Source organism: Brassica napus, chromosome A4 (assembly GCF_020379485.1).
Source record: "Brassica napus cultivar Da-Ae chromosome A4, Da-Ae, whole genome shotgun sequence".
NCBI classification, from domain to species: domain Eukaryota; kingdom Viridiplantae; phylum Streptophyta; class Magnoliopsida; order Brassicales; family Brassicaceae; genus Brassica; species Brassica napus.
The window spans coordinates 2200642-2214050 of record NC_063437.1 but is presented as its reverse complement, the minus strand read 5'-3'; the positions used below and the strand labels follow the sequence as shown (position 1 = coordinate 2214050).

Sequence of the window (13409 nt, the reverse complement as noted above, 5' to 3'; positions counted from 1 at the left end):
TAAAAAAATTACTTATTATATTAGCCTACACTTTTGAGGTTTAGTTACTTAAGAATATACAGATAAAATATATATAATATTTTACCATTCTAGTATATGTAAACTATGTATAAACTAAGAATTGTTTGATTTATTAAATGATAAACCAAAAAACATATAACTAATAGTTTTAAATCTATCATTCTTACAATTATAAAGCTAGATATGGTATTAGGGAGAAACAAATATTAGACGAATGATCAAATCTCTCATTCTTCGAACAAACTCAAAATGAGTTGATTGGAATCATCTTGTCATGATATTTCATTCAAAGCTTTTAAGGAATAAAAATCAAGACTAAATTATTTTATCTGAATGAAATTATATATATATAAAAATCACTTTGATTTGAAGAAGAGTGTTTCTAGAATTGTCATGATCAAATAAGATAATAGAAACCACCTATTTAAAAAATAATTTGTATGCATAAAAGTATATACATTAGAGTAAGCACATAAATTAAAACCAATAGCTTTTGATAATTTACAATTACGTTTTTGGTAAGTAAATAAAGACAATCATTTTATGTACTTTATATGGTATAAATTCAACTTTAATGATATTGACATAAATGCGTAGTATATTTTAATATAAATATTTATTATTGACACTTCCTATTCATATATATTTTTTTAATATTTATACGTTTTTGTAACAAAAATTTAAACCGTTAATCACAAAAAAATTAATGTGAGATTTGTGAGTCCAAACGGGTAATATCTGAACCCCAACGGATAATATCCGGACGAGAATGAATATCCGAAGATAACCAAACATAATTATACTTAACCCTATATTTCTAGTTTACTTCTATCATTTTATTCAAAATATTTATATTAATGATGCACATTGCTCAAAATTAGATAATATACATATAATTATGGACAAAATCATTTGCTACTCACTTTACATATCAATCTCTTGTTTCTTGCATTAACAAAAGTTGAATCTAAAATTTCAAAACAACAACTAAATTAGTTTCTTTATATTTTAAAAGTTTTATCTCTAAACCTATTAACAGTTTAATCTTTTAAAAGTTATAAAATCAGTTAAGTTAAGAGTATATTTTAAATACAAAAAACTTAAACAATGAATAATTTATTTATTTTTTCTTCAAAATTTAAATATCTGAACCCGACCTAAAATATCGGAACCCAAACATAAAATACCAGAAACTGATCCGAAGTGTAGAAATACCCGAACGGTTTCTATACCTTTATACTGAAATATCCGAAAATACTAAATACCTGATAGGAATTCGAACGGATATCCGAACGCCCACCCTTACGATATATGATTCTTTGTAAAATTAAACTATTGATCACAAAATTTTCAATGTGAGACTTTTATCATTTATAGTCGTTTTTAAAATTTTTAAATATAACATATAAGAAAAAATCTATTTTTTTTATTATATGCTTAAAGTAATTGTTTAATTTCTTTTAATAATTTAAAATTAAACAAAAAGAGAGGATATAATTTTTTTATCAAATATGTATTATTCATAATCATTAATTGTTATACATATGTTAATCATATTAGTTAATTCTATATCTTTTATGTAAGGAAAGAAAAAATATTTTTTTCGTACACTACTAACTAATTTTACTTTAATAAAAAGTATAGTATATATTTATATGGACTAATTTATTTTTCTAACAATTTTAAAAATAATCACGTGGCTACGAAAACATGTTGTAATACTACATTATTAGTATACAGAGAATATCAGTTTAAACATATGTACCATAATGACATTTGATAATTGTATAGATATCTACTTGAACCCCCTAAATACTCAGAATATCTTCACATAGATCGATTTTTCCCAAGCCATCCACATCCCCAGTGTAAAACTCATTCGAGAAATATCCAGAAAAACCTCCCGACAACTGCGACACAAACATCTCTTCCCCATCCAACGGCTCATAGTTGCCAGTCACCCAATCATCGAACGGCTCCTGATGAAGATCACGTGGCGCAAGATTTTCCGGCGGCGGCGGAGAAGAGCTGTCGTCGGATACCGCAGAAGGGGAAAACTCGGGCTCAAGCTCAAGATCGACGGCGTCTTGGCCGGTGAGCTCTTGTACGAGCTCTCTAAACTTGGAGGCACAAGTTTTAACTCTCATGGGGTTCGATATGTAACGCACTTTGATGGGTTTGTTCCTTGAAGCCGTCTTCTTCATTTGCTTCGGTGTTTTTTTCGAAACTCGAGATGGGTTTCTCTGGTCTAAGCTTGTGGTCGTGAGAAACGTCCATGATGATGATGACTTCATGTTGTTTTAATCCAGATGTGTTTGTATCTTATACCTTTAAATTAACCTCTAGCATCATCATCATCATCATATATAACATTTTATTTTAGCTCTTTGGAAGGAGAGTGGAAATTAATGGGAAAGACCAAAAGGAGAAACGAAACAAGAGAGGTTCGTGTACCTCACGTGCCTTCGGGTGGAATCATTCGAAAAATCTGCACTTGGATGGTCATGGAGCTATCTCGTTGAAGCTCCTCCACGTGAATACCGGTTTCACATAACATATGACGTCTTTTATGACATCACCGCCTATCATATGAGATGACGACAGGCAACCAGTCGTTAAAATGGAAAATTCGATCATTGTTGGAAAAAAACACAGCATACGTGTTTGGAGAAACTTTTTAATGTTCGCACAGATTCGTTTGATCTTTTAGTAGTCCAACTAGGTAATAATCCGCACACCTTATGCGGAATGTGATTATTATTTTTATTATTTTTTAATAAAGAAACATTAAATTTGTTTAATTTGAATATCGATTCGGTTTTAGATTAGTTTTATGTTTTTGTTTTTAATTTCCTAAAATATAGCTATAATTCTAAATTAATATTTATTTTGGTTTGTTCGGTTCAAATCTTTGATGTTTATTGTTTTTCCGGTGATAACAAAAAAAAATATTATTTGTTTGGTTTCATGTTAAATGAATTTTAGATAGTTCTGATGTCGAACCAATGGTTTTATATTATAGCTTCTAAATATATAATAGCTATAGAAACGAAAAAATAAAATAAAATGATTAAGACAAATTATTTCACTACAATTTGGTCGATAGTGAAAAAAATATTAAAAATATGTATTTCAACTTCCACGAGAATAAAATACTTTAGTTGTGGTGAATATTTAATTATATAGGTGTTCACGTCATTGTCTACATGTATGTGTATGTAAAGTATATAAAAGTGGTAGGTAAATATATAAAGATATTGTTAATCAATATTAAATGACATTTTTATTTAAAATAACATATGAAAGATAAAATTCTTAAAATAAAATTAATTAAAAAAAATAAGCCTAGACATTAGTGAATTTTCTTTCATATAGAAAAATCAAATTGTATCTGTAAATAGGGGTAGACACTGATCAAATATCCAAGTATTTGGAGGTATTCATGCCGATTCGATACGTAGTCACCAGGATATTCGGTGTCTCGGATATCCGGAAAATGTTAGAATTTTCACGGATATCCTATTTGATCCGTAATTAAAATAAAATTTTGAAAAATAAATAAAAAATCTAAAAATAATATAAAATAATAATATTTCATTAGAAAAATAAATTATTATTTAACTTTTAAAATTCTAATAACTAATGTAATAAATTTAATAATAAAAAATTGTAAAAGTTATATAAACTATAATATATATATATATATAACTTATATAATTAATTCTTTAAATATATGTATATATATGCATATAATGGATCGAATCGGATATTCCTAAAAATATTAGTATTTTTTATTTGCTTAGTTTACAGATATTGTGTTTTACTATTTGATTTACTTCGTAGTATTACGGATATCTAGATTTTTCAGTTCAAATAAAATAGATAACGAATCGAATAAATAATTGACAAATATTTTGTCCAGCCTATCCCTAAATAGTAAAAATAACATATGTATAAATGGACTTTCGATTCATTATCCTTTTTGATTCAAATCAAAAAATCTGGATAGTGTGAGTTTTATTGGAATCTTACATGTGAGTTTTATTAGAATCTTACATGTGAGTTTTGTATTTGAAAACAAAACGTAAAGTATATAATGTGAACATATTTATGTAGACTATGGATTGGAAGCTCTCCGCACGTGACATGTCAGCGTGTTTCACAAATCATGTGAAGTTGTCACTATCTATTATAGTGTGAACGCATTTATTACAATATTTCTCTAAAAATAATTCTATTTTTACACAAATATAAATTTTGTAGTACACGTATATCTCTAAGTTTCTTTTTTTTTGGGTCAAATCTCTAAGTTTCTTTATAGGTAGATTTTCACGTGACACATAAATTATTGAGTTAATAGAATTCAAAACACTAGTTTATAATTAACATATTTTCTTGATATCATGGATATACAAAATTTTAAAATTTTGAAGTTGTCACTATCTATTATAGTGTGAACGCATTTATTACAATATTTCTCTAAAAATACTTCTGTTTTTACACAAATATAAATTTTGTAGTACACGTTATCTCTAAGTTTCTTTTTTTTTGGTCAAATCTCTAAGTTTCTTTATAGGTAGATTTTCACGTGACACATAAATTATTGAGTTAATAGAATTCAAAACACTAGTTTATAATTAACATATTTTCTTGATATCATGGATATCCAAAATTTTAAAATTATCGCTTTAATTAAAATTTGAGTTTGATATATTTGCAAAATGTAGTATCATTTTCTTCTGGCTTGTGACATTTTGTTCATTTATAACTTTCAGGCATTTAAATAAAGGGTGAATTTGTGAGATAATCATAATAGAAAAAGAATTAAGAATATAGCCATCTCTTGCTAATTGTGTCAATTGATTACATAAGTGGACATTTTTTTCCTTTACAGCGCATGAGCATGAACACAACACATCGGATAAGAAAGACTATTCTATTTATGATGTGTATATGGAATAGATAAACAATGTTCACACAAAGTGTAGTGTAGTGGAGGGAGGGAGGGAGGGAAGGAGAGAGAGAGAGGGGAGAGGGAGAGAGAGAGAGAGAGTCAGAGAGAGACGGAGAGAGAGAGAGAGAGATAAATCTATACTACCTGTTTATGATAGTATAGAATTAAAACTGCGTTAATGAAATATCTTATACAATTTGTAAAATATAAATTTGTTTTGAAAGTTTTAAAACATTTTATGTGAAGAAAAAAATATATTTTTTAATATGTAAAATACAAAGTTTAATAAGTGTTGTAGCAGAAGTTGAAATCAATTAAAAACAAAAGGGAGAAACATATTTGTAAGAAGAAGAAAAAAAAATGTTCAAGTAAATGTGGTAAAGGGTAATATGGCAATTATTACACAAATATCATAGCTTAAGAGTTGTTATGTATATAAAATTAATTTTGTTGTTTGTTATGTATATGTGTGCCAATTTCCCTTAAATAATTTTTTTTCGAAAAACAAATATCAAAATTATCTAACAAAAACAATAAATCAAGAGGTTCATTCAAACCTTTTACAAGTGACTTAATTTCCCTTATAATTCTCTTCACAAACCTTGGTATAAGTAATTAATATACATGCATCAATTTAAATATATGTATGGCAATTCATAATTGTATAGATATGTACTTGAAACCCCTAAATACTCCAGAATATTTTCACAAAGAATCGATTCTTCCAAGATAGTCATTCACATTGTAAAACTCATTCGAGAAATATCCAGAAAAACCTCTCGACATCTGCGACAAGAACATCTCTTCCCCATCCAACGGCTCATAGTAGCCAGCTACCAGATCATCGAACGGCTCCTGATGAGGAATATGTGGCGCAAAAGTCTCCGGCGGCGGCGGAGAAGGGCTGTGGTCGGATACCGCGGAAGGGGAAAACTCGGGCTCAAGCTCAAGATCGACGGCGTCTTGGCCGGTGAGTTCTTGTACGAGTTCTCTAAACTTGGACGCACATGTTTTGACCCTCATGGGGTTTGATATGTAACGCACTTTGATGGGTTTGTTCCTTGAAGCCGTCTTCTTCATTTGCTTTGATGTAACGACCGGAGATGGGTTTCTCTGGTCTAAGCTTGTGGTCGTGAGAAACGTCCATGACGATGATGATGATGACTTCATGTTGTTTGCCGGTGAGAGAATCCAGATGAGCTTATATCTTCTGTTTATACTTGTACAGTTATTTATAAATTTTAATTAATCTCTAGCATCATCGTAAGTATATATATAACATTTTCTTTATGCTTTTTGGAAGGAGAGTGGAAACTAATGGGAAAGACCGAAGGAGAAACGAAACAAGAGATAGGTTCGTGTACCTCACGTGCCTTCGGATAGGTGGAATCATTCCACATATCTACATGTGGATAGTGAAGCGTGTATCCCACGCATGATGAGAAATAGAAGGAATCAGTGGTGAGCATGGCCAGGCGGCTCATGGTCATGGATCTCCTTCACGTGATACGTGAATACTGAATACCGCTTTCATATAAAATATGACGTCTCTTTTATGACATCACCGTATATCATACGAGATCACGTCACGCAACCAGTGATTATGAATTTAAGATGGAAAATTACATCATTGTTGGAAGAAAAAGCAACGTATACATGATTGCAGAAACATTTTAATGTTGGTACAGATTCGTGTGTTCTTGAATAGTCGAATAGATTCGAGAATAGGGGACACCATTAAGTTTTTCCCAAAAAGTAGGCTCGGAAATTTTACACGGATTCAAAAACCGAATACAAACCGATCTAAAAAATTCAAACCAAAAATTGAACAAAAATATAGAAAATACTGGAACCAGTTATCGAGTTAGGAAAGATTGGATATCCAAATTTGAATTTGATATCTAAAGATAACCAAACATATGTATATTTAATCTTATATTCTCAATTTACATTTTATTCAAAATATTTATATTGATGATGCACATGGCTTAAGATCAGATAATATAAATACAATTACGGACAAAAGTGATTTGCTATTCATTTAAAATACATGTCAGGCTTCTTGTTTCATGCATTAACAAAAGTTGCATCCGAATTTTCAAAATAACAACCAAATTATTGTCTTTATATTTTCAAAATTTTGTTATCAAACTTATTAATCTTCTAACCTATTAAAAATTAAAAATCAGTTAATTTAATGGTAAACTTTTAAGTACAAGAAAATGGTAAATTTTTTAAGTACAAGAAACTTGAGAAATGAATAATTTGAATCTTTTTTTTTCGAAAATCTAAATATCTGAACCCGCTCCAAAATAACCAAACTCGAACTAAAATTATGAGAACTCGATACGATACGATACGATACATAAAAAATACTCAAACGGATTCTAAACTCCTATACTGAAGTGCCCGACCCAAACCTGAACACATACCAATATGCCCAAGGCTACAAAAGAGTATCATGTTTACACGAATATAAATTTCGTAATAATACATTTCATCTATATTGTTTTTTTCTTCTGTATATACGTATATAGTTAGTTTCTAATACATATTATCGTAGATTTTATAAGTATTTAGATATTTCCAGATGCTCTAATATAGATTGAAAGATTTTTTCGTACAATTGAGAAATTCGATTGTTATAGACCTTAAAAGGTTTGAGATGCATAGTATTTTTAACTACAGCCTAGTCTACACGCAGTTTGATTGAAAGTTTATTAATGTTTTTATATTAAGAGATTAAATGTTCAAATTGCGAGAAAACAATTTACTAAACAATTACGCTGGAATAATGAAGAAAAACTTACATGAAATCTTCACCATAGTGAAAGTAAAATTGTTAAACTAGATACTCATAAGAAAAGTAAAATTAACGGTTAAGTTGAAAATATAATTTTCATAATTTGTAATAAATAATCATGAAAATTAGCTGTTGGTGTTATCTCTTTTGGGTAAGAATTGTAAGAAAGACAATGTTCAAAAAATTGCTAAGCGGTAATTAGACGTTCTGTCGAGGATTAACGATTATGCAGACTATTCATGATCTAGACAAGACCTAGGTTTTAACAAATTATTGGTTTATTATATATATATATATATATATATAAGATAATTTAGTTTTTGGGTTTAGTTATAATTTTTTTAATGAATTATCATAACTAGATATACCAAAAAAAATTGACAATCGATTTAAGGGGACGGGTTTGGGTTAAATTGAAAATGATTTAAATTGATTTAAAATAATTTACTAGCATTGTTATTTAATTTTACATATTTAAACTAATGTAAATCGATTTAAATTGATTTAAAACGATTTAAACCTATGCAAAATATTTAAATCGTATTAATCGGATTTTAGTCAAAAATAATTCGGCTTAAACCGATTTTCTGCTTAAGCGGAGGCAGGCGTCCGGACTGATTTTTAGAATTATGGAAAAAGAATAGTTTTAAAGTTTAATTTTTTGGTCACCATTTAAAGAAAAATTAATAAACAAAAGTCATACGCGGTGAACTCTGAAAGTGAGCACGAGCGTTGACGTCCAAGTAGACGGTCCAAACGACTTTTGTGTTCCTTGTGGAAAAAAATGATGCTAGAGTATTTTTCTTTCCCTAGTTTCCTTCAAGGTGTAAAAGATAGATTACATCGAAGGTGACATAATAATACAACATTAGTAATGTCCACATACGACCTAGATAATTTCTAAAAAGTTGCAGGACCTGGTATAACAAAGTTGATTTTCTAAAAATCAACATCGTACCATCAATGAATGGATGGACAAGGTTTTACAACAATACTAGGTTCATAAAGCTGGTCCAAGAATTTTTGTTCATAACGTTGGTGATGGTGAATACCTGCTTCGTGTCTCATGTGTTAAAACAAGAGAGATGCTGCTGGGACGTACCTGCTGGAAGGTGGCTGGGTTCCCGATGTTCGTAGCGCCTTGGTCCCCTGAGTTCAATCCCGAGGAAGCTCCACTAACATCAGCGGTGATCCCAGTGGAACTGAGAGAAGTTCCCTACCTGCTGTTTAACAAGGAAAGCCTCGGTAGACTTGCTACAGCGGTGGGAAAACCAGTGTCTCTAGCTCCTGAAACAGAGAGAAAACTAAACTTCAAGGTGGCTAAGCTTTATGTAAAAGTCGATCTTACAAAACCGCTGCCGCACAAGATAATTTCAGGGTACTCCAATGGTAAGGAAACGGAAATCTCTGTCACTTACCCGTGGCTCCCTATGAAGTGTGAGTTGTGCAAGAAGTTCGGTCACCTTCAGAACAAATGTCGTACTGTCAGCCCGGGGTCTGCATCCGCAAGGAAGAGATCATCAAGCCCAGTTGGTACAGAAACTAAAGCCAGAAACAGATCTCGCCCGAGCCGTGCTAGAACCTCAAACAAAGGGACTCCTCCTCAAACTGCTTACGTCGTAACTGAGGTAGAAGAAGGGGAGATCTCAGTTGTGGCTCAGGAGACTTTGATCCCTACTGCTAGTGACTCGAAACAGTTATCTGAGGCTGGTCATCCAAAGAGTGTCATAGTGGGTAACTCTGAGGATCCTCAGGACCTAGCTCCAGATCGAAGGGAATTACATTCTGATTCTGAAGGTGCTATAGGGGCCGCAGGTGGGAGTGATGCTGTAGTAAGAGACAATCCTTCATCTGATGAGCAGACAAGTCTCCCAGCAGAGGCCGGGGGGGCTTGGTATGACAACTATGGTCGGGATACCGACGATCCTTTCTATCTGGTTAACCGCAGACAGAGCGGCCGCAGGGCCAAATCCTCCCAATAATTAGTATGTCGATATTTTTTGTGTGGAATGTCAGAGGACTAAACAGTGATAGACGCCACATCATGGTCAAAGACTGGATTAATATTCATAGACCTCTTTTTGGAGCGTTTCTTGAAACGCATATTCAAAGTAGTAATGAAGTTAGAATCCGAAGTGCTATTCCGGCAGGGTGGAAGTTTTTTGGGAACTACGAGCACAACAGTTCCGGTCGGATAGTAGTAATATGGGATCCCTCGGTCTCAGTTTTTATATACAAGTCATCTGCTCAAGCGGTTACTTGTGGAATTCATATTTTGGCGCAAAACATGAACTTTACCGTCACGTTTGTTTATGGCTTCAACGAAGTGGGGGAAAGACAGGAGTTGTGGGAAGAATTATCGCTAATACATGGGATTCAAGCAATGGCAGATGCTCCATGGTCGGTAGTAGGAGACTTTAACCAGATTTTGAGGCTCTCTCACCATTCAGGTTATCCATCTAGAGTTATTGATGATGCTGGTATGGAAGACATGAACCTTGCCATCCAGGACGCAGAACTGTTTGAGGCTCAAGCTAAGGGAGCTCCTTTCACTTGGTGGAATAACAGTGACGCAAACCCTATATCGACGAGGATCGATCATGCCCTTATTAATCAGAATTGGGCTACACGATTTCCAGATTCTTATGCGGAATTCTTGGAGCCTGGGCAATCGGATCATTCTCCTTGCATCATCAAAATTCCCTCTCTCAGGCGCCAATCAAAAAAGCCCTTCAAGTTCTTCCATCATATCATCGATCATCCAGACTACTCCTCAGTTGTCTCTGCTGCTTGGAACCCAGGGTCTATCTCAGGTACAGCTCAGTTTAGGCTGGTCAGAACAATGAAGATGCTGAAGAAAGACATGAGGAACCTTAACAAACGACACTTCAGTGGGATCTCTGAGAGGGTGAAGGAGCAATCAGGAAAGGTTGGAAGCCTACAACTGGCTCTCCTAACTCGGCCAGACCAAGTGCTGGCAGCTGAAGAACATAGGAAAAGAGGAAAACTAAATCTTCTCTTGAATGCTGAGCAGAAATTCTACAGACAAAGATCAAGGGTTAGATGGGCTGATGTGGGAGACAGGAATACAAACTTCTATCACAACTCAGTCACTCAAAGGAACTCAAGGAATCATATTCATTATTTAACAGATGGACAAGGCAATTTTCTTGGTGAAATTTCTGAGATAAAGTCCCATGCTGCCTCTTACTTTCAAGGAATTCTTGGTGAGACTGAACTACCTACCTCTCCTATTGACGTTGGTCCTCTTAGGGATCTACTTATGTTTAGCTGCTCAGACCTTCAGCATGCCTACTTGAAGAGAGAAGTCCTTGCTGTGGAGATTAAAGGAACTATCTTTTCAATGCCCCTAAACAAGAGTCCTGGTCCAGATGGCTATCCAGTGGAGTGTCAGATATAATTGCTGCGATTGGGGAATTTTTCAGGAATGGTCGTTTGCTCAAGGATCTCAATACAACCACCATTGTGCTGATCCCAAAATCTGCTGAGGCTTGTAGGCTCCAAGATTATAGGCCAATCAGCTGTTGCAACATCGTTTATAAGGTGATCACAAAGATCTTGGCAAACAGGCTGAAACCGATCCTGCAGGCCAGCATTTCCAAGAATCAAGCGGCTTTTCTCAAAGGCAGGAGTTTGGGTGAAAATGTTTTACTCGCCTCGGAACTGATCAGAACTTACAGATCACCCAACTGCCTGCGAAGCTGTATGCTGAAGGTGGACATCAGAAAGGCCTTCGACACTCTCTCTTGGGACTTTGTCTTAAAACTCCTTGTGGCCCAGAATTTTCCTCCGATCTTTGTTACCTGGATAGCTGAGTGTATAACTTCGCCTCGATTCTCTGTGGCTATAAACGGGGAGCTTGCTGGTTTCTTCCCCGGAAAGAAAGGTTTGCGACAGGGTGACTCAATCTCTCCATACCTCTTCATCCTTGCCATGGAGGCCCTGTCCAGACTACTAGAAAAAGCTGTCGATGATGGAGATATCCGCCTGCACCCCAAGTGTCACGATCCAAGGATTACACATTTGTTGTTCGCTGATGATCTCTTGGTATTCTCAGATGGGTCAAGACACTCAATTTCAGGTATTAAAAAGGTTATTTCTGTCTTCAAAGAATGGACAGGCCTCGACATGAACGCAGAAAAATCTGAAATATTCTTCGGTGGTTATTCTCATATTGAAGCTTCTGTGATCAGTGATATCTCGGGTTTTAAGATTGGGACCTTTCCTACTAGGTACTTAGGTCTCCCTTTGAATCCGAGTAGGATCAGCTATGCCACCTTGCAGCCGTTTCTGGAACGAATCACCTCTAAAATGCATTCTTGGACTGCTAAGAGTCTGTCTTATGCAGGGAAAATCCAACTGGTTGCCTCTGTTGTGTATGGGATGGTAAACTTCTGGAGCTCCGTATTTGCTTTGCCTAAGAGATTCTATGAGAAAGTGGATTCCCTATGCTCAGCATTCTTGTGGAATAATAGCACGACTTCTGCTGCTGGAGCTAGAGTAAGTTGGGCTAGTATTTGTAAACCAAAGAAGGAGGGAGGACTTGGGCTGAGAAGGCTGGAGGAATTTCAAAAAGTTTTCGACCTGAAAAGGGTTTGGAATTTTTTCTCTGATGCTGGATCATTGTGGGTTGCTTGGCTTAAAGCCAACGTCTTTCATAACCACTGTTATTGGTCTATATCTGATTCACAGAGAGTTTCTCCAACAGTGAGGAGTATGATCAAGATGAGAGAAACCGTAACTGAATTTCTGAGATGCAGTGTCGGGGATGGAAGAGTTGCAAGCTTCTGGTATGATTTCTGGACAGATCTAGGACCTCTGATCTTGGCTTTGGGGAGCAGGGGGCCTCGGGACCTGAGGTTACATCTGGAGTCTACGGTTTTCGCAGCCACTTTCAATGGTGCTTGGTCTCTCCCGCCGGCGAGGTCTGAAGAGGCAGAGACTCTGCAGATTGTTCTCTCTACCATGTCTCCTCCGCATGCTACTCAAGGACCAGACAAGTTCTTATGGCGTAATGGGACAGATCATTATGTTCCTAAGTTTTCCTCTAAAGCAACGTGGCACCGTATCAGAGAGGTTGCACCAGAGGTCCCTTGGTTCGAGTTGGTATGGTTTAAGGAAGAGATTCCTAGATGCTCCTTTGTTGTGTGGATGGCTATTCTCTCTAGACTTCCTACCAGAGACAGACTGGCTTCTTGGGGCATGGTAGTGTCTACGGCTTGCGTCCTCTGTTCTTCGGGACAGGAGTCTCACCAGCATTTATTCTTCTTGTGCCCTTTTGTCTCTGCTATTTGGGCTCACTTTTCAGGAAGTTATTGGCAAGCTGCTCCATCATCAATGATCGATGTGGCGGAGCTCCTTTCTCTGAACCAGGTTGCTGTCTCTCCAAGACTACAGGTGGTGATTAAATTGTTGATGCAGACTGTTGTCTACTGCACATGGCGAGAGAGAAACTCCCGCATCTTCAAGCACGTTGCCTCCACGGAAGCAGGAGTCATTGCGCGAGTTGACAGACTCATCCGGGATCGTTTGCTTTCCATTGCTCCCTCAAGTCCGCAAGATCCGTCGCTTCTGTCCATCTTCTTCTCCCTCACCTTCCGGCCTCCATGA

The 13409-nt window shown here is 35.0% G+C and overlaps 3 protein-coding genes across 3 annotated transcripts; 1 reads left to right on the top strand and 2 right to left on the bottom strand.

Moving 5' to 3' along the window:
* Positions 1 to 1718: 1718 nt before the first annotated feature.
* LOC111215323 (sigma factor binding protein 1, chloroplastic-like) lies at positions 1719 to 2955 on the bottom strand. The gene has a single exon (XM_022718784.2). The coding sequence runs from the start codon at positions 2313 to 2315 to the stop codon at positions 1830 to 1832; it is 486 nt and encodes a 161-aa protein (XP_022574505.1). The 5' UTR covers positions 2316 to 2955; the 3' UTR covers positions 1719 to 1829.
* Positions 2956 to 5495: 2540 nt separating this feature from the next.
* LOC111214991 (sigma factor binding protein 1, chloroplastic-like) lies at positions 5496 to 6261 on the bottom strand. The gene has a single exon (XM_022717925.2). The coding sequence runs from the start codon at positions 6143 to 6145 to the stop codon at positions 5681 to 5683; it is 465 nt and encodes a 154-aa protein (XP_022573646.1). The 5' UTR covers positions 6146 to 6261; the 3' UTR covers positions 5496 to 5680.
* A 3561-nt stretch (positions 6262 to 9822) lies between these two features.
* Positions 9823 to 13409, top strand: LOC106447866. The gene is made up of 2 exons (XM_013889821.1): positions 9823 to 11144; positions 11225 to 13409. Exons 1-2 carry the CDS (start codon positions 9823 to 9825, stop codon positions 13407 to 13409), a joined length of 3507 nt encoding a protein of 1168 aa, XP_013745275.1.